This window comes from Corvus moneduloides, chromosome 3, assembly GCF_009650955.1.
Source record: "Corvus moneduloides isolate bCorMon1 chromosome 3, bCorMon1.pri, whole genome shotgun sequence".
Classification (NCBI taxonomy): Eukaryota; Metazoa; Chordata; class Aves; order Passeriformes; family Corvidae; genus Corvus; species Corvus moneduloides.
The window spans coordinates 31,940,079-31,961,463 of record NC_045478.1 but is presented as its reverse complement, the minus strand read 5'-3'; the positions used below and the strand labels follow the sequence as shown (position 1 = coordinate 31,961,463).

Below are 21,385 nucleotides of genomic sequence, written 5' to 3'. Positions count from 1 at the left end.
GAAAATCTCCTATATATCTGGGCTGGTCCATGCTGGCCCCACATTAGCTCACCACTTCTTTAGTTATCCAAGCTAATCTTTCCTGAGGCCAGAATACAAAGAGGATCACAGGATAACATATTTTAAAGGTCTGTCTGAAGGGGAAAAAAAAAAAAAAATCTTTTTTTTGTTTCTTGTTTCTGTTTTTTTTTTCCTAAATCAATCATTTTAGTGCTAATTTACATCAGCTGCATCAGAGCATCTGCGAGTGAACTGAAAAGACAGAAACCTCCTAACCAGCTTCGTTTTCAGAAAAATGATTGTGTAACACTGGCATTAATCTAGCAATTTGCACTGGGAACTGCAAAACAGCACTAAGAAATGAAACTGCAAAAGCACATTCAAAGAATGTCTTACCTGCACTGGTAAATACTCCATTTTAGTATGTTAATCAACCAGTCTTCCAGTTCTCTGCTACTGCTGTCAAAAACATACTGCTCGAACTAAAAAACAAACAAACAAACAAACGTTTTACTAAGAGCAATATCTCTAGAATGTTTTAGTACTTATGTACTTCATTCTCTTTTCCTGCATTCTCATAACAACATTTATCATGACCTCTCCAACAATCATACAAGAACTGCCTACCAGCAGTCTCCAATCTGCCCTTGGGTCCTGCACTGCAGTTTTCAGCTCTCTTAAAGTGTAGCAGTCTGATACGTATTTTTACAAAGTAAAGTAAAAAATAAAACTTCTCATGAAGCCAATGCTCTGGCAAAGCTAACATTGCTATTTCTAGTCAAACTATCCCTGTCTTCACCAAGTTCTAAGCTCCCAGAGGACTCTGGTACACCCCCAGCCACCCCGCAGGCTTCCCAATCTTCAGAGAGACTCTCAGCTCACCAGCAGCAACACAGCCATGAAGAGGTAGGAGGATATTCTGGCCTGAGTCATCAAATACTGCTCAAGCCCCCACACAGCCTTACATAGCTACCAGGGAGGAGACAACTTAGAAGAACAGGTCTGATGAGATTCTCCTGGTAAATCTTATGTCCCTTCTCCGCAGGAGCCAAAATTCAGGGAACAAGGAGGAGAGCCTTAAGACCACGAACTCACTTTCTTAGAGCAAACACTGCAGGTAGGTGAATATCACCTAGTATTCTGAAACTCTCCCTAGAGCTCCTGATAAACCACTACCTTAAAACTGTTCTTTAAGAATCAGTTCATCTCTCCTGTACTCCAAAACCATTAAGGTAGTTAAAAAATACAACAAAAACATGCAAAAGCTCTTTTTTATCTGATGACCTTTAGGTTTCAAAGACATAGAAAAGAGAACACTTTGTTCTACCCTCTTAAAGGAACTTTACATCTTTTCTGTATGTACATTTCAGAGAAATACAAACACAATCTATCACAGCTTGTGCAGGCAAGCTGTGAAACTAAACTGGTTTTGCCTGAGCTTCGGAGGGAAGAAAACAGAAAGTAGAACATAAAAAAAAATTATCTGGATTTTTTTTTTTTAATGGAATTCACTTGTGCATGTCATGTTGGTATTACATCTTTGATACCACAAATTATTAATAATGACCCAGTAAAATCCTGATGCCATAATGTCACGTAAAAATGGCACCAACATTTATTACATTTGTTTAACAATGCATTACAGCCTGTGTCATACCAGTTCTCTTTTAAAGAGGACTAAGTTCTTTTTTTAAGAGAGAGAAAACATGCAAAATTCTGAGGAACTGAATTTTTTCTAGATTTAGATTTAGTATTTGATATTCAGTGGAAATCAAAAATAAAACTACAGAATCTACAAATGAAGATACTAGCTGTTCATTTAATATTCTTCAAGTAGTATTTTTCTTCAAAGTTGCTGTAGGAGCTTTGTACACCTCCATCCCTGAGCTTTTTTACCAGTCCTCTTCTCCTGTATGCTCAGAGATCCAGCACCTGCCAACACAAATTCAGCCACCATCTATCTCTGTGCTGATGACTCACAGGTTTGTCCCCCCACCTGAGTTCTGCCTTCAATTCCAATTTTAGCTGTTTCTTGGACACTGCCTTCAGCTGAAACCTAGTGTGGTGAAAACAAAGTTCTTGACCTGACCAGCAAGGCTATTCCTAATGCCTACTTTCTGAGTGTGCATACTAGCACAATCTGACTGGAAACCTAGACACTGTTTTTCATTTAGTTTTCTCTGGGTTCTCATAGACTTTGGCAACACTGTACAGAAGACCTGCCAAATTTTTCTGCATGTGATTAGAAATATGTCCCATCTACCCATTCAGCCAAAACTCATCCAAGCTAATATCCTTTTATTTTAATTACTGTGAGGCTGAAAAAGCATAATTCACTGCATGTATTAGTTCAGCATGGTGCTGCAAAGAACCAGCCTGTTATTTTGATCATTTTACCTCTCTCTCTGCATTCCCTGCAGAGAAAGCCCAGACTACTGCAAGCATAACTCCCCTGTCCTTTGAAATCCTTTCACAGCTGTGCAGCACATGGTATCACAGTGTTCTGGTTGAGACTAGAGCTTCCCAGCACCAGAAATAAACCCTGCTTCTCCATAATTAAAAAGGTGAGGGTGTAGAAAAGAAATGGTAGTTGAATTTTGGATTGCATAATCATAATGTCATAAAACAAGCAAGCAAGCAAACAAACAAAACCCTTAAGTGGAAATAGCTAGAATACCTTATTCAATTCATTATCCCAATTTTTAAAAGACAACATGACCACCACTAGAAAAATACTTCAGAACAGACTGCTTTACATCAGGATTTCCTAATTAATTTTTTTAAAGCTTCACAGTTATAAATAATTATGTGAAATAAGTAACTACACATATAGTTAAACAACGACCTAATTTTCATGGGCTCAGGGCAAAACTCAACTATCACAATTTTCTTCATGCCTGGTTCTCTTAAGTCTAGACTACTTCCCAGCCAACCACAAGGCTGGATTCTAACAAAGCTAATGCAAGATACCTATGATACTTTAATGGGCTACATAAACAACCAACTTAATCAGGCATTAAAATTCAAGTTTTCATACTTTTTGCTTTAAATTTAGCACCAATATCTTGTCCTCTATGCAGCACACTGATAAAAACAACATATTCACTACTTTGAGCTGACAACTTGATTATCCCCACTGAGCACGGAAGTCATTAAGATGTTGCATTTATTTCTTTTCTTCTCCCCTATTAATAGATCATACATGTGATACAGTAATTCATCTTGAACACTTATTAGGCTTATTCCCTTCTATCCTAGCATTGGTCTTTGTCTGTTTGACAAATGACATGTTATTTCTAAGCTTTCTCATTAAAAAGTTTAACATGAAAAGTTCTGCGAGAGCACAGTTAAAAGCTCTCTTTCTTATTGATGTGTTCTTCTCCCTCCACCATAAAAACCCCTGCTGCAAAACGGACCCCATGCTTACAGATTTCTGTATTTTTCCTTCCAGTATGGACACTAACTTCAGTGTCTTCTCTCTTCAGCCACCAATTTACACTAAACAAAAACTGCATCATCTCTGAGATCCCTTCTCCTCTTTCTTATTAAAATGAATTGAGCAACGGTTTCAACAGTAATTTGCACAGAAAATGGAATCAGAACATGAACAAACCAAATGGAATGTTTTATTTGCCCTTAACAAAGACGTCCCCTAAAAATAAAACCCACATTTTAAAAATTATTAAAGAGATATGAAATAACTGGCCCCAATGCAACTGCCTTTGAGTCAGAAACAGCTAAAATGGAGCATTTTGATGATAAACAGTAGCAGTTCAGGATATGTGCTATTACATTATGCCAGCCACCTCATCTCACTTTGGTCCCATACACTGGCTGAGTGAGAAAAATGAACTTCCACACACTCATGCTAAGAACCAAGGAGAGTGGACAGTGCAAATCAGCAGTAAAGCTGAGCTACCTTAACAACAGTGATGAAAATACATTACTGCTGCTGTAGTTAGAGGTTTTATCTAGAAATACATCTGCAAATGTAGAAATAAATCTGTAAATTAATTACTTGTTTTGCTTATAATTTTCCATTAATGAACTCACAATCTCTATTTTCCTAACCTATTCAGAAGAGCATTATAGGGGAAAAAGCAAAATGAAGCACTTGTACTAAATAATCAAAGTCTTTCGGGACTTTACATAAAAAGTATATAAGGATATTACAGTAAATGGAAAAAAAACCCCAATAAATTGCAGGCTCTATTATTTTGGCTTAAAAAACCAAATCGCAGAGCTTAATACATTCACCCTCTTATAAACTGCTGAATTTATGAACAATGTATCAGATAAGAATTAATAAGGTAGGAGAGGGAAGCTCACTAAAATAATTTGATTCTGTCCAATGGAATAGGTTCTTCATAAAACATTAAGGGTCTATCCAAGTGTACTTAAAACATACTTCGTTTTCTTACTTACACAAAGGAAAAAAGCTCTCTCTCTTTGAATTCCATGTCCCTACAATATCATTAAATGAAAAGTAACTTTCATTACATACATCCATATGGATGGATGAATTTGACATTAAAATGTCTGCAACAACTGTTAATGTCATTACTTTGCCATATTTTATGAATCAAAAGTCTCCAAAAGAAAGTTGCAACTTCTCTCCCACCACAAGCAAACTTATTTTCAAAAAAATAAAAGCTTTGATTTAAAGAGAAATGAAAAATAAATCTAACTGTATATGTCCAGTAAATTATTTTTAATAGGTAATAATTCTGTATTGTTGTCCTCTGTAAATGAAAGAGCACAATTTAGAGAGTTGAGTCATTGTCCCAATACCTGCTCTGAGGTCATTCTTTGACAAGACAGTAAATACAGTTTAGATTTGACAGGTTGATTTTGTAGTGGAAGGCTTTATGCCAAATAGTTACTGTATTTCCTCTCACAGTAGGCATTAGGTTAGAGCAAATGATATATTGCATGCTCTTATTAACTTAAGAAATGTGATAGCTTGGCTGCCTGATCGAAGCTACATTAGGGGATAATCTGATAGTAAATCTGATCCAGGATCAGTAGTCACAAAACCACTTCCTTGATAGTTCCTACAGTAATAGCATCGGTGGTGATAGGCTGGATCAGCCAACACAGAAAAACAGTGACTCCGACAGGACTTTCTTACAAATATAAGTGCTTTCAGAAATACACTGGAGTACTGTATCAAAAACTATTTTATTTTTCAACATCTAATGTTAATAACCCAATATAAAGGCAGCTGATTTGAGGTTGGCTGCTACATCTTTAAAAACAAAATCCTTGATTTCACTTTTTTTCTCATAGAATCACAGAATCATTAAAGTTGGAGAAGACCTCTAAAATCATCAAGTTCAACCTTTAAACTAACACTGCTATCTCTACCACTAGACCATGTCCTCAAGTGCCAACTCCACACTTTTTTTAATGCTTTCAAGGACAGTGATCTCACCACTACCCTAGGGCACCCTTTTTCAGTGTCTGACAACCCTTTCAGTGAAGAAATTTTCCTATCTAAACCTTCCCTGGAACAATTTAAAGCCATTTCCTCTCATTCTATCACCTGTTATTTGGGAGAAGAGACCAACCCCCATCCTGCTACACCCTCCTTCCAGGTAGCTGTAGAGAGCGATAAAGTCTTCCCCAGCCTCCTTTTCTCCAGGCTAAACTCCCCCAGCTCCTCACAGGACTTGTGCTCCAGACCCTTCACCTTCCACTGCCCTCCTCTGGACTCGTTCCAGCACCTCAGTGAGGGGACCAGAACTGGACATAGGATTCAAGATGCAGCCTTGCCAGTGCTAAGTACAGAGGGACAATCACTGCCCTGGTCCTGGTGGCCACATTTTTGCTGATTTCCTTGTGGTTTGGCTTTCAGTTTCCTACCATTTTAACAAAATAAATCGAGGTAAGCATTATAGCACATAAATTTAGGTTAAAAGTTTGATTCTTTGATCCTCAGCACAAAAAAACCCAAACCTAAAAACTGTGGCAATATAAAACATTGTTTTCAACTTCTCATAACATCTGCCCACTGCCTTTATTCAATACCTACCTGAGAAAAATCATATATTGTTATTTTGTTCTTCCTTTGTTAATGATTTTCCAACACTCTACAAGACCCTCTCTACAACTCACCCCTCTTCTAATACCCTCCCTATAACTTTTCTGCTACACAAAACATGCATTAATTTTCCAGTCAAATCCATATTATTCTGGTACAAAGTGCAATTTAGTTATGGTTGGATGATACAAGTGCAAAGTTGAAGGACAATTTAGCAGACTGCCACTGCAAGCAATGACCTAACGAGGTCATAAAAAGAATGTGCATTAAAGCTTTTCAAAAACACATGGTAGCGAACAAACATCAACACGTCAGTTTGGCCTAAGACTTTAAGCTCTCTTGATGCTCAATTATCTTCATACTGAGCAGGTGAGGAAGAGACATACTTTTCTCTGCAACCTCAGGTGGCACCTCCAGCAGCTTATGCCTTGCACACCTTCAAATCTAAGAGCACTAAGTTGAAACATATCTAAATGTCTAAGTTCACTTAGCTACTACCCAAACCACTCAAGCACAAGATTTTAATGCTCTGTCCTTAATGTTCCCCACTCTCTTTTCTACCACTGAAGCCTGAAGCAAAACAGATCTGACCTAACAGAAAAAAACCAAAAAAACCCCCAAACAAACAAAACAACAACAAAAACCAACCAAAAATCCCCAAAACAAAACCAACCAAACAACACATACTCCCCACTCCCAAGAAAAAAAAAAAACAACACAGTAAAATTTAATCCCTCCCTATTTTTTTTAGCTGTTTAGAAGACAAGGGACTAAACACAGTACGCAGAGTACTGTGTGTGCTTTTTTACTGACAAAGAAGGCAAGGAAGTCTTTGAAGAAACAAGTGTCAAGTAAAGATAACACTGATCAGCACTGCTGGACAGCTGTGATGGTAGCTTGAACAAACTGAGATCTTAGCATGCACACTGTAAGAAGATTGATGTCAGAGCACCCTAAGAAAACAGCACATTATATATCAGTAGAGAAGTCTTTAAATGATATCCTTTTTCTACCCTTGCTCACACCCATGCCACCTCTGCAATTGTGCTGGCAGTTGGGGGAGGCAAAAAGCCCCCCAGCACCAAACCAAATCTTTACAGTTATTTTGGTGGTTACTTTGAAAGTTTTTGGTGGTTATGGGGGGAGGGGGGAAGAGCTTGGTTAGGTTTTTTGTTTTTTAATTTAAACAGCAACATTTCACTGATTTAAATAAATACAGCATGGTTCCACAAACAGCTCTACTGATCTATCTCAAAGAATATGCCTATATTAACTTCTAACCCTGAAGAGGTGAGTAAGGGCATAGCAAGAATTTAGACTAACTTTGTCCATGAAACTACACAAAGTCTTCCACACTAGAAACAGCTTCAGAAGTTTCTGCCTCAGGTGCTCATTCACATCTTCATAGCATCAGTACATCGCCCCCTCAATACTGCCAACACAGTGCTTGTGGGACAGCATTTTAAAATCAATTAGTTACCATTTTAGAATAATCTATTTTTGCAGGGCTTGATCGGATCACTTCCTTATCCGGTTTCAAAGCACAGCTCCACAAATAGCAGTGCCATCGAGCACGGGGAAGGGAAGAGCACAGCAGCACAACACAGCGGTTCCCTGGCCAGTTGTCTCCTCAGCCTCCATAAGCCACAGACTAAACACAGCAAAGCAAAGAGATCTCAGTAGCAGGGTGAAAGAAACTGCCCCTTCTCGCAGCCATTCCTGAGGCAGTATTTTTATCCTCCATTCCTTTCTTTGATTCACCTCAAAAGTTGAATGGTAATGCCCTACTCCTGCTCCACTTCTTCCATGGAAGCACACAACCCGAGAGCCCAAGCAGCAGCTCAGTCTAACCTCCTCCCTGCTCCACAGGGCAAATTCTGCTTTCTACTCAAAGGCCTGGCTTCCCAGGGAGGCAACGTCTCACCTGGGAACCCTCCTTGGCAACCCAGACCATTTCCTTCCAGAAGGAGGCATGGAAGGACAGAAAGCTGAGCAGCCTGCAGCAGCTTTGTCCCAACAGGCCCAGGAACACACTCTGCTTGCAGAGTTACCAACAAATACATCTGGCATCAGGAGATAGAAACAATTTTTGCTGAAGAGGGCTCTTCCGCTCCCTGTCATGGAGGAAGAGAGCGACAGGGCTACCCTAGTCAGCACAGCCTGCTCCACCTGAGCTCCATAGGCTGCAACCCTCCCTCAGAGTGCTGGCATTGCTCTTCTGCCACTACAGTGCCAGAATATCTTACTAAGGAGTCCCTATTAAACAGACAAGTATAGTAGCATTACCAAATTCAGTTTCAAGATTTGCTTTTGTTTATTTTGCAGCTTGAACATTTCATGCTCCTCATGTGGCATTTCACTAACAGAGCAACGCTGATGTGTGAGAAGCTGCTAAAAACACTGACACAAACCTAAAATGGCAAGACTATTTCCAAAATAACACATTGGAAACAAAACAAATCTAATGACCACCGTTAGTAACTTCAATGGGTAGACTTGAAGGGTTACATCAAAACAAATCAGAAAACTGTTTTTTGAATTAGCTTCAACCATCACCAATGCTACTTAAACGATTTTTGACAATGTTTTGTATGGAACAGTTTTTGTTCACTGCTTTTCTCCCACCATTTACTTGTCATGATTAGTTAGAAATTTGTAATCCTTAAATCCCTTACATCCTGCTTTCTAATTTGCTATAACTAGAACAAGTAAAACCACTCCTTAAATATAGCATAACACATTCAGGGAAAAAAGGCCCAACAACCAGGAACCAAAGTCATCAGAGGCTTTTCCTACCCTGCTGATAGCATGGCCGGTTGGTTTTCAAACAGTTTGTTGTTCCTTCCTGTCCTACCTGAGAAGGACAAACTATACTGACTGGCCATGAAAATTCATCTTTCTAGCTAAACTCCATCAGCTTTTACACATTTGAATCAAAGGGCAGGTAACACATCTGTTAAGAGCTTCTAGTCACAGACTCAAATTCAGCCCAAACTTTAGTAGCACCAGCTGGCACTCAAACCAATATCAAAGACATACAATGCACCTTCCACAGATTGTCTCTTAAGAACGTGTAGAATAAAATTAACAGCAGGTAAAACCCCACGGCTCAGAGCTTCTACCCCAGCAAGGGCCTTCATTAGAAAAAAAAGTCCAGCATGACAGAATGGCCACGTGTGGAGATCTAGGTCCTGACTTCCACATTCAGGTCTAGTATTGACCTCACTCATTACAAATTTTTTTCCTCTAAGCTGTCTTACATGTAAAGCAGTAAAACATGTTTTCTACTATCTATGCTTTATTGTTTCAGTACTTCAAATATCCTCAATACCTTGGCATGCTTTGATCTGGATTATTTCACCAGAGTGAGGGACTGAATATCAGAGGTGCTTAAAAATATAGGTCTAGAATTAACTGATAGCTGGTGTAATTTCAGAATTTACCCAGAAAATCTTTTAAAAATATATATATGCATTTATAGAAAACTAGATGTGCCACATATAAATAGACAGGCAAGCACTTATAATTAAGTTCAAAAGCACTCGATATGCAACTACTACTACCTCTACCACTAAAACCCAGGAGCATTAACTATACTATTTAGATTGATTTTTTTTTTTACATGGAAATACACAATCATTATGCAGAAAAATCATCAAGTGATAACAGAACTGCGGAGAAAGTACAGCTTCTTCTCTACTTCTACAGAAGCACAAATACTACAACATTTTCCTTGTAAATTTCAACAGAAGGAAGACAAAAGATGTACTGCAAGCCATTCTAATATGAAAATGGAAAGGAAAACCTTGCTTATTAACTTAATAAAAATCATCTAAAGCATAAAGAGAATTCAGTTTATTTTATAGCTAGAAAGCATGATAAAGCAGTATCTCTCAACATGCTTTATGCAACAGGTAATGAGTGACTTATGGCATTGTCAGGAAAAGGGATTAATTCATGAGGTCACAGCACGTGAACAAGGTTGTGATTATAGTAAGCAGACTTGCATCTGGAAAACAAGTCAGTTTATTATTTCAAAATGCCAGAGGTCAAGTGTAAAGCTTCCTGCACAATTAACTGATGAATGCTATAGATTTCTTCTTAGTTTGGGGGTATGGTGTGTACAGGTTTGTGATTTATTTTACAAACAAGATTCAGCAAACCATATGCACACATATGTATGTATATATAATTCTCTAGTATTACAGGTAAAAAATCTCTAACTTCTCACCAGAAAACTAAAAATAGCAAAATGTGTATGTTTTCCCTTTTTTCTGATACAAGACTTGCAATTCAGAAATGTGGACATTTTTTATTTATTTTTAGTAAGAAATATTGGTAAGTTTAACTTTGTATCATGTTTCCAACAAAACCGCTTGCACAATATAAAGTCCAAAATTCTTAGCAACAAAAATGTTCCCAATTTCAAAACCTCTACAGAAAATCCATTTAAAAAAAAAAAAACCAAAACACTGAAACCATCTAACAAAAAATAGAATTGATGTCATTTCAATTTGCTTTAGCGTTTTCAACTTTTGTTCCACTTGTAAGTTGAGCTCCGTGAGATTTGATTCTGTTCCTTATTTCTCTGCCTGTTCTTTCCAAGAACAATGCTGTCACCAATTTCCTGCCTGAAGTAAACACAATTTGCTCACCTGACTTCTTCCTGACCCGAAACTACGGCAAACTTATTTCCTCCCTTTCAGATTTTTTTTCTTGTACACTCTTTGTTGTATACTCTTGTTACCACAAAGGTTCCACACATTGTTCTTCGATGAAGACAGTTTGTACAACAGACTTCTACTAATACCAGCAATACCCCATTACTAAATACCAACTGCTTTTGCTATAAATGAATGCATAAATATTTAATTATGTTCGTACTTCAACAGTAACTTATTTTCCTACACACAATACTTAATGAGATGTATCCAATGAATTAGCGTGTTCAAAACATGCTTAGCAAAATGCTAGAGAAGGCCAAAATCAGCAGATGCGTAGCAAACATAAAATCACGTGTCTTGCCAAGGAGAAAACACATGGTGCAGTAATGTTAACAGAATGTAAGGACATACTTTACTGCTTTGCCTAGCAGTGGCAGAAAGACTAGCATTTTTTCGAAGCATAGTATGATCATAGCAAGCTCACAGGGACCGAAAATGTGACTTTTGAATGGATTTAACCAATCTCTCATTCCTGTTTTAAAGCAGCAGGATTATGACTTATGGAATCATGGAATAGAACCATCAAAGTTGGAAGAGACCTTCAAAGATCATCAAGTCCAAATGTCAACCCAGCACAACCACTGTAACCACTGAACTGTATCACCAGGATATATTATATAACTTAAAAAGCCTTTGAAGATTGCAAGATAAACAAACTTTTCATTAACAAAAATAACCCCCATATTTTCCATGCTTGTTCATTAGGAGGAATATTGAATGCAAGATAAAATAATTAATAATTCAAGAAACTCTGAGTTATGCTCATAGTTAACCAAAAGAAATTCATGTGCTGGTACTCAACCAAGTAATATTTATTTAGGCTACAGGCTCTCTGAGCAACAGCCTGTCAGAGGTAACTGACACTCAACAACAGGCTGTCAAAACAAGTATTCATCAGGGACAATGGCTGGTCAACACACAGGTGCTACTCATCTTTTCTGTCATGAAAACAAAGCACTAGTGAGACTGTATTTTTCTGTACAGAGGAAAAGGGGAGAGGGGGAAACCCACACAATAAAACTGCAACTCTTCCACCTTGGTTAACAAGAGAGTATATTCTGCCAAGGCTGCCCTGCAGTCTGTAGGGATCGGGAGATGAAAAAGAACAAAAGGACTTCAAGACAGAAAACACAAAGTACAAGATGAAACAGTTACCAAGCAAGGATGAGAAACATTAGTCTCTGTCAATAACAACTTGAAACACTGAAACAAGGTCAACAGTAACAAGAATTCACAACCCTTGATTGCTGGTTCTCACACTGAGGTCCATCTTTGATACTGATTTAACTTTCAAATTTGTTTGGGACAGCAGCCAGGCCAAGGGAGAGACACAGGCATCAGTACTCTCAGCATTACATTAATAAACATTCAGGTACCTGCCTCCTACATTGGTGTAGGCAACCAGGTTCTCTTCAAGGAAAAAAACAGTACAAGAGTCAGAGCTCATAAAGGGCTCCCATAGTAGTTCAAAACCTTGCTACTCACAGTAATCCGCCTCAGTCCTTTGCCAGGATTTGCTTTCCTATGCACCTCCCCAGCCAGACAGATGGCTGTGGCATTCATATCCCATTCTAATCACTTCCAGCAAGAGAAGCTTGCACCAAAAACACCAGATTGTAACCTGGTCAGAATGAGATGCTGATAGAAACATCCTGTCAAAGAGTGTTTATCATATCTCAAAACCACAATGAAGTCCTCTAGAACTTGTCAGAGTCTTTCTCAGCAGATAACTGACTAGCAAAGTCAACAGGGAATGCCAGAGTGAGCAATGGATCTCAGTTTTCACATCTCTCCCTGCTTGGGAACTAATTCTTCTATGTGAGGAAAAAAACACCAGAGACAGTCCTGGAACTGAGCTTTGAAACCCAGGTACAGCCAAGGGAAATGTTAAAACTACAAAACTGCAGTATCAGGTTACAGTGTCACATCCATCACTGGGGCTTCAGAAGAGATGCAAGGGCTTAGCTTTTCTGAAATCTGAACAGAGCCCAATGTGTTATTTTTGAGGTTTTACCTAACTCAAAACAAAAGTAAGTTCTATCTCAATGGAACTAAATTGAACCAACAAATGTGTTGGTCTGGTGCATTTTCAATATCACAGCTTTGAAGAGATATTTCAGTTGCTGTGTGCACTTTACTATTACCTATTACTATTCATGCCAAATCTTATCCAGGCCGGTCGTACTGACCATAATTTGAATTGAAGGTAACAAATCAATTTTATATTAATAAAGTGTTAATTTAAGACCAAAACCAGTATTTTCACATATCAGTCAACTCTTACCAGTTGTGTAGGATTGTATTTCACACAAGGGATATTTAAACCATTCCAAAGCATGAATTCAAATTAATATTCTCTGATTTTTATCAATTACCAAGGGAAAGCTTAAGAATTGACTTATGCCACTTACAAGGGGAAAAACGAGTGGTGGGAAAAGGAAAACAAGTTGGTCCATCCAAGGAAAATACAGACTAAGATTTACAGCTATACTCTGATATACCAAATGCAGGTACTCAGACTGTGACTACTGGCACAGTCACATGGTAGAAACAGAGCAAGATGACAACTCTGTGCTTCATTCATTTAAAGTATTAGCGAAGATACAGCTAGAACCCAGATTATTGTTCACTTCCTACAAAACAGTTCAGTTCTAATGGGCAATGAACTGTAGAACAGAATAATAAAAACTATGCTGGAGTCCTTAATTTGTTCCTCCACAAATCCAGAATTCTTTCATTGTAAAAAAGCTGTAATGCTCCAGCAAAGCAGAGATTTACTGAGCCATGTTTGGGCTGTGCTATTTATCCCTTAGAAAAGGCCAAGCAATTTTATCTTCACAATCAAAATGCTAAGTTGGAGTTATTTAATGGATGAAAATGTAATACATTCCCTTCCAGAGTTACAAAGATTCCGCAGCATTTGCTCCTTGCTATTGGTCAAGCAAACCAAAAGGTGGTGCATGTGGATTTTACCTTAGACTTTGCCTATTTATAATACATTAAGCAAGTTCAAAGAATCACTTAAAAAACAATGTAAAACCCAGTAAAACAAAATAGGCATTTATGTCCTCTCTACCTGATAATACGTAAGATCTCAAACAGGAGCTTGTTTACTTTTCAGTCAGCAAAATCCTCTGCAACCAGAAGAAAGGGGAAGTGGGCTTAAACATATCAGCACAAATACTGCTTTAGTTATAGTATCAACATGACTGTAAATCCCCCAATTACAAATTTTAAAAATCCGTTATGCTATGCAACCTGTCTTCCAAGCAGTATGTTTGCAACGCGTAATTACCAAATAAAGCTTTCAAATAGGTTCTGTTCGAAATTTTGCTTACAGTAACACAAGAAAGAAAGATTATTTCCACCAGAGCGCTTACTGATCATGCAAATCCTGCCGAGCACGCCCCGAGGTTAACTGAGCCCGGCCGAGATCCTGCCGACGGTAACGGGGCTTACGAGCATCTGCCGGAGGCACGGCACCGCCGGCCCACAGCGCCCTGCGCCGCTCCGCCGGCGTTCCCAGGGGAACGGGCTGCTCCCGCTCGGACCGGGAGGGCGGGAGCCGCCAGTGCCGCCCTCCGCGCACCAGGAAATAGCTGGGAGTTATTCCTAACGCTCGGCCAGCAACTTTCTACACTGCACGCAAAAACCAACATTAAAAAAAAAAAAAAAAAATTAACGCCCCATCCCCTCCTCCCCACAGTGTTTCAAACCCTGTGAGGGTCCGGTATTTCTCAGGAAAGAAAAGAGGGGAAAGGCACCATCGCCTCCGGCACTTCCCAGCACCCCGGCCGGCCCTCGGACACTTCGCGGCGCGGACGAGCGGGACATTATTTCTGACCTATTTTCGTCGCCGCCTCGGAGCGATAAACAATCAACAGCGGCGGCGAAACGCTGCCTGGGCAGAAACTTCTCCAGCCACGAGCCGCTCCCCGGGGCCACGAGCCATCCCCCGACCGGAGGCTCGCGGGAAGCGTCCCGTGCCCCAGGGCGAAGGCGGCCGAGCCCCCCGCTCCGCCTCGCCACCCACCCGGTCGGGCTGCGGAAAAGCTCCCCGAGTTTTCTGCCGGGGTGCGGGGAGGAGGAGGTCAGCCCGAACACACAAGTCCCCCGCCCGCCATGCCCGCGGCCCCGGAGACAGGCCGGGCACGGAGGGGTACCGCCTGTCCCAGCCCTTCGGGAGGGGACGGACATGGTCCCGCCGCTGTGCCCGACCACCCTGCGCCCTCTCGCCGCTCCCCAGCACCGACCTGGGACACAAAGGAGAGGCTGCCGCTGCCCGCCGATCGTCCGTGCTCCCCGCGGAGTCCAGGCCGCGGCAGCACCGGGATGGCGTAGCGCAGGCATCCGACGCCAGCGCCTGCTGCTCCTGCGACGGCCCTGCCGCCAGCGCCCGCTCTGCGCTGGGCGGGGAGGGGAGGGGGGGCGCTGGGAGCCGGCCGAGCGCCGCTTCCTGCTGCCCGGCGCCGAGGGGCGGCGGGTGCTGGAGCTGCCGCCGGGGGGGCTGCGCCGGCGGCTAAGCAGAGGCCGGTGGTAGCGGCTGCATCCTCGGCTCCCGCGCCGGGCTTTCCGCACCGCCTCGCTCCGGCTCCGAGGAGTCTCCCGTGCGGCTCCCACGGCGGCCGCCGCTGGCAACGGGAGCTCCGGCTCGCCCCGCGCTACTCCCGGCTCGCGCTCGTGCTCCCCCTGCCGCCCCGCCGGGCCGGGCCGCGGCTCAGGCCCCTCCTGCGGCACCGCGGGATCGGAGAGGGGCGGCCCCGAAGGGCCGGGAGACCCCCCGGACGGGAGGGACGCGACCCACCCCGGGCTTGGCCCTGGCTGCTTTCCACCCGCGGCCCGCTCCCCAGAGACCCCTTCGTGGCGCACGCTGTAAGGCGGGGAGGCCTGCCTCGTGCCGCGGCCGCCAGCGCTGCCTTCCCGGTGCCCGCTGCCCGGCCTGGGCACGGAGCACAGAACAGCCCGCGGGGAAAAGGCTCCCCGGGGTGGTGGGCGGCAGCGGGGGGCAGGTCTGGCAGAGGGTGCAGGACTGAAGGCGATGAGCCTTTATGGAGAAACAGTTCTCGTTTCTGCAGTAAGCCTTTTTATCAGTACGTGATGCCAAAATAGAAGTAAATCGGCTGTAAACGGCACTAATACAACTGATAGTCTTTAACATTGGGAGGAGGGATGCTGGGTACTACTGTCTCATTAACAAGTGTGACACAAAGCTTGAAAATTAATTGGTTCAGAGAACTATTGTAAACAAAATTATTGTTTGATGAAAAATACTATTCTTCCTCTTCTATCTGCTTGCCTTTATCTGAAAAAAAAAAAAAATCTTGGATGTGAAGAAAGATTGCATAAAGATAGTTTTTCATACTCTCAATGAGTGCTTCCTTCTCAATGCCAAACCTAACCTTGTAGCTGTTTTGCAGAGAGAGGAATTGAAAAGCAGACAATTTGCTTTTATTTAAAGGAGGGTCTTTCAGTCCAGTCAGGTGGACAGCAATGTTAAATTTTATGTTAGTGTTTGCATAGAATTCTTTCAATAATTTTGTCACCAATTGATTTAGCATCCAGACATGCAAACAGAAAATTGACTCTGAAGGCAGGGAGCCAGATTGACGCTGGGTTGGGATAAATGACACAGCAATGAGAAGCTGATTGCCATGGAGTACCAAAACCAGCTTTGCGAGACATCCTTGTGAGTTCTCAGCACCTTTTGTTTCTGTGAAATCTGACTGAGATTGTGCTGCTTGCAGAAATTTACTGCAGGTTGAACTCATGGCTATGTGGAAATTTAATTTTTGTGAAAGAGATTTCAGTTAGTGGGAGATTAATGTTTTAAATGAAACTTTCCTCTGTTCTATCAGGAGCATGTGAGTGTCTCAAGGCTTTTTAAAAAGGCAGTTTCGACAGCATCCGTGGCTGCCATTTTGTGGTTTTATCCTTGGTTATTTCGGGATAGGCTTTAGTAACTGCTTCATGGTCCCGCAGAGTCAGTTCCAACAACTAAAAAATACTGGAGCAATTTGTGTGTGGCTGACAAAAGGTCTCACCATGCCTAAACACGCCTCAAACCTGCCTCAGAAATGCAGCAGCTTTCTACTAAAAGATGCTCAGCACCAGATAGTGCCTGTGGATCTCAAAAGCCAGATTTTATTGCAGATGTTCTGGATGCTGAATAGTCCAGAAGCCAACCTGACAGTTTGGATGGGCTTTTATATATCTGCACAGATAAATTCTTGTCTGGCTTGTAATTTTTTTGTTCTTTTATCTTTCCTTAACCTTAACTAGACTTCTGCTGGTAGGAGAATGTGTATTGCAAGCTTCTTTCCTGTTAGATGGAGGAAGCATTTCTTAGTAACTGTACTGTCCACTGATATGAGCAGAAAACCGGCAGCTTGTTCCTATAAATGGCCGAACTCCCATTAGAGAAATCTAATTTCCTCCGTCACCAAAATCCAGTTGTGAAGATGTATCATCAATCAGCCCAGCTGCCAACCTTGCCTTCCTTTTGCATGTTGCGGTGAGTACTGGGCATCGGTCCATTGACATCCCACATGCATCCCATGCGCTTTCTGGTGCCTCCCTGTTTGTCCACGTAAAAAGGGATGATCTGATGGCCCTTCTGAATGAAGACAATGCTATTCCTTGGGGAACAGCAGCTCCCTCAGTCTCTGTGCAAAGCTGCCTTTGTGTCCAGGAGATTTTTAAAGTTTGGATGCTGTACATAAGAACTGCCACAAAAAGGGCATCCTGTTCAAGCCTGGATGCACTGATAAGCATTGCTTATTAGAGATCCCTATCACAAACTTATGGATTATTCTCACTAATAACTAACACAGGGAAGCCTGGAAGTAATTGATTGCTTAGGTATGATCTAGGAGACTCTGGAAACCACTTCTGCAATTTGAGTTCTGATGAAGCCATCTTTTCCATGTGAAATGAAATTAAATCCTTAGTTCATATTGCTGGGCTGAGCATTTTTTCTAATCCAGGATTTTCTTAAAAATAGGTTATTGATTTATGGATATGCCTGCCCGGTCCAATACAGCAATAATACTGATCTGTGTCCTCTAGCTAGCATTGAATTCATGCAGACTAGGAAACAAAAGCTGTGGAGTCACCAGTAGATGAACTGAGAAGCAGGGCTGGGAACCCAGATGCAAAGCCATAAGAAAGCAACTGCATGGTTTCCAGTTTCAGAGCCAGCCTCTCCAGAGATAACCTGGGGGTCTTCCTGCACTGCTCCTGTGTATAGTATAGACAAGCACACCGGGAATAATGTGGTAAAGAGCTAGTGAAGCCGAGTGGAACCACCAGTCTGGGAATATTCTGTGAGGCTCAGTCCTGATTCCTGGGAAAAAAAACCCACAGTAGATATTCTGGCAAGGAAGCTTGGTAACAGTGTGCACAAGTGGTTGGTGTATCAGGAGGCCATTCAAGAAGAATTTGAAGTAAATAGTTTTTCTGAGAAGTTTATGTAGGTGGACAAAGAGAATACTTGAATCTCAGAAAAATTACCAGAGGAGAAAACATTGGGCATAGAATAGGATGATAAAGATTGCCAGATTTGGAGTGAACATTGTATCGCAGGGATGGTTCATGTATTACTGTGTCTAGGGTTTAAAACTGGGTAAGTATGAGTGGAGGAATGACTCTTGTCAGCGAAGCAGCTGTTGATTGTGCTTGTTTGCTTGCTTCAAAATATGGAAAAATGCTGAATGAACGTTCAACTGATTGCTCAATAAAAACAAAATTCTAGACAACTGCCAGATTTGGCTGTGTGCCCTAAATGAATATCCAGATATAGGATACACAGCACTAAGCATGTTCATTTTCGGATAACAGATTTCTGTGAAACATCCTTTGCAATGGCTTTAATCATAAGAAAACATAGAAACTAATTACATTTTGAGAACATTTTGATAACTGTGTGTTGAAAACAGTGAATGAAAAGATGCTTCTGTGTACTGCAAGGGATTGCACAGTTCTCATTAGAATATATAATTATAAAATCATAACTAAACTGGTATGCTACTAAAATAGCATTACAATTAGAAATTTTTTTGCTTTAAATAATTTGGTCAAAACAATCTAAAGTAGCTTTTAAACTTTATTACATAGTAAATGGATGCAATATTTATAGGATTCACAGAAGATTGGTTAAAAGCTACTTTTCCTCATATGACAAATAATGATAATTTTTTGGTTGTTTGGGAATTGCAAAGCAAATGGGGGAAAATTAACAAATTGTGTATGGAGAATAAATGAGAGATATAAAAATATGGCAATAGAATTTAAAAGGTCAGCTTCCTCTTGTCAACAGAGGCTCTCTAAAGGCTGCTCAAGATGGGGAACTCAGTGCTGTAGCTACCTTCAGCTTGTATGGTATGAGGTTGATGCAAAAATAAGGAACTGGCTTTTCTAACACACAGCATGCTAATGGTGATACAGGAAAACCTTCATACCATTGCTGTAGTCAGTGGTTTCAGACACAGCCTCAGGAATTTCGGTTTAGATGCCCTGACTTTAAATATGGGACCTTCAGGAAGTGTCAAAGTAGCTAGAGGTGGGATTAAATGAATGGGCACAGGTTAGGTGGTGGAACCATGCAAGTGAAGATGGGGACAGTATTAATGCAAGGGCATTGGTTATTGGGAAGCTGTAGTTGTAGAGGGAGAGGGGACGATCAAAAGGTGGAAGTACATTCAAAAGGAAAAAAGGAAGCAGAGAAGTAGAAGACTGCAATGCAGCCTTGCAGAAAAAAACAGGATTTAAAATACCATGTTAATTACCCTTCTAAAAAAAAGAAGAAACAAGGATGTGGAAGAAATGTAGTCCATAGGGTGCTGGAACACCAATAGTCAGTTAGAAATGATGAGAAATACAGATTCTGCAGAGAAAACTGCCTTTGGTTTTGCTTTTCTTTACATGAGAAAGAACTGCAAGCATGAAGGGCAGAGCATATGTTATATTAGTGTTCATCAAATGAAAGGCAGTGAGGGAAGGAGATGTAAAAAGTTATTCTGAATCTCTTCGCTAGGATTTAAGAAAGTAATCTACTTGAAGATTTGTTTTAAAACTCTAATGCCAAGAGAAGCTACAGGAAATACATTTGCATTAACTGTCATTGCTCTTCAGCAAGTTCCCATGTATCAAACCTAAATATCTCAATGCAGTAATACTTAATAATCATGTCAACATCTAACAATTTCAATTCTCAGCCTTTTTGGAAAGGCAACAGTAGAATCTAATTACACTTTCCCCAGTGCAACAGCAGTACTTTTTGAGCAAGTTCTCCTAGGCAGTGATGAGAGTGAAAGTGCCCTGTTTGCAGGGTATGGGTGCACTCTTCTGTGGAGTCTCTGAAAATAGTTTTCTCCAGGTTGTTCTCTTGCCCTGTCAAGTGAGGGGTGGGGTCTTGTGAATCTGGCCACAGCTGCACCCACATTGAACTTTCCCCTTCTTCTCAGTGATACCCAGGGCCTGGTCCTGCTAACACCCAGCAGTGGTCAGGTCACATGTCAAGCGATTTCTGCCTTGGGGCCTTCTGCCCTGGCTGTTGGAAGAATATTCCAATAAGTATTTTCTTATACTGAAATCACATTTTTCTTTATCCTAGGTTGCACTTAACGTTAACAGTTCTTCTATGCTGTGCACTGAATACCATAGATCATAGCATCATAGAATAGTCAGGGTTGGAAAAAGCCTCTAAAATCGAGTTCAGCTGTTAACACATGACTGCCGTGTTCACTACTAAACGATGTCTCTGAGTGCCACATCTGCACGTCTTCTGAACTTCCAGGGATGGCAGTTCCACCACTTCTCTGGGCAGCCTGCTTCCCTGAATAGCACCATACCCTGATGTTTCCACCAGAAATTTTTGTTTATCATGTTGAGCTTCACAAGTTTAGGATTACCAGCTCTTCCCGTAAGGTAACTTCACTTGGTAACTGGTTTCTGACTTCATTCCATTATTCTGTAGAATTTATATGGAGGAAAACACAGTACTTGAAGTATAAACTGGCTGATACCAGGTGGAGCGAGACCACTGCATATACTGATGGGTCAGTCTGAGTATTCAAGCCAAATGCCCCACAACTTTTTAATTTGTGCTTTGGAAATACAAATGAGATTTCCACAATTTTATATCCAATACCAACTCCATGATATTTTGGAGTATTTTCTCTCCTGCATTATTTGCCTGCGTTTTTCTGGGATCAGGGGTAGTTCATTTTTACCAGTCATATACCTAGTTTCTCTGGAAAACTGGCTTTCTTTCTGCTGAATTTTTTTACATAGTTTGGATATAATTTCTAAGATTAATTAATGTATTGCTTGATTTTGCTTCTGAAATACAAATGAAAATTGTTGAGACCAAACCTAAAACCAACAGTTAAAATATTCAACTAGATGCGTTTCCCCCACTTTCTATGTTGCTATTTATCATTGTCTTTTGTGTACAGTATCTTTCCCAATCTTCTGTTTGATTATGTAGTATAAGATTTACTGTTCTTTTTTAAATGAGAGTATATCCTTCTGGGAGCGGGGAAGCACAGCAATGCAATAAATCTGTATAGATTTATTCTACAGCATGTGACTGATGATTCAAATGAGCTCTCATAATAAG

At 41.0% G+C, this 21,385-nt stretch overlaps 1 protein-coding gene across 4 annotated transcripts in view; it reads right to left on the bottom strand.

The window, feature by feature from the left end:
- Window positions 1–15,456, bottom strand: part of FAM135A (family with sequence similarity 135 member A) — an 81,001-nt gene extending 65,545 nt beyond the window's left edge. For 2 of the 4 annotated variants that reach the window (XM_032104746.1, XM_032104747.1), the window contains exon 1: window positions 15,021–15,456. In XM_032104746.1, coding sequence (XP_031960637.1) covers window positions 15,021–15,117 — 97 coding nt within the window. In that variant the 5' untranslated portion in view covers window positions 15,118–15,456. Of the gene's footprint in view, window positions 1–396; window positions 483–14,147; window positions 14,167–15,020 lie in introns of those variants that run through there. The other 2 variants (XM_032104748.1, XM_032104749.1) reach the window with 2 other exon arrangements.
- Window positions 15,457–21,385: the final 5,929 nt, after the last annotated feature.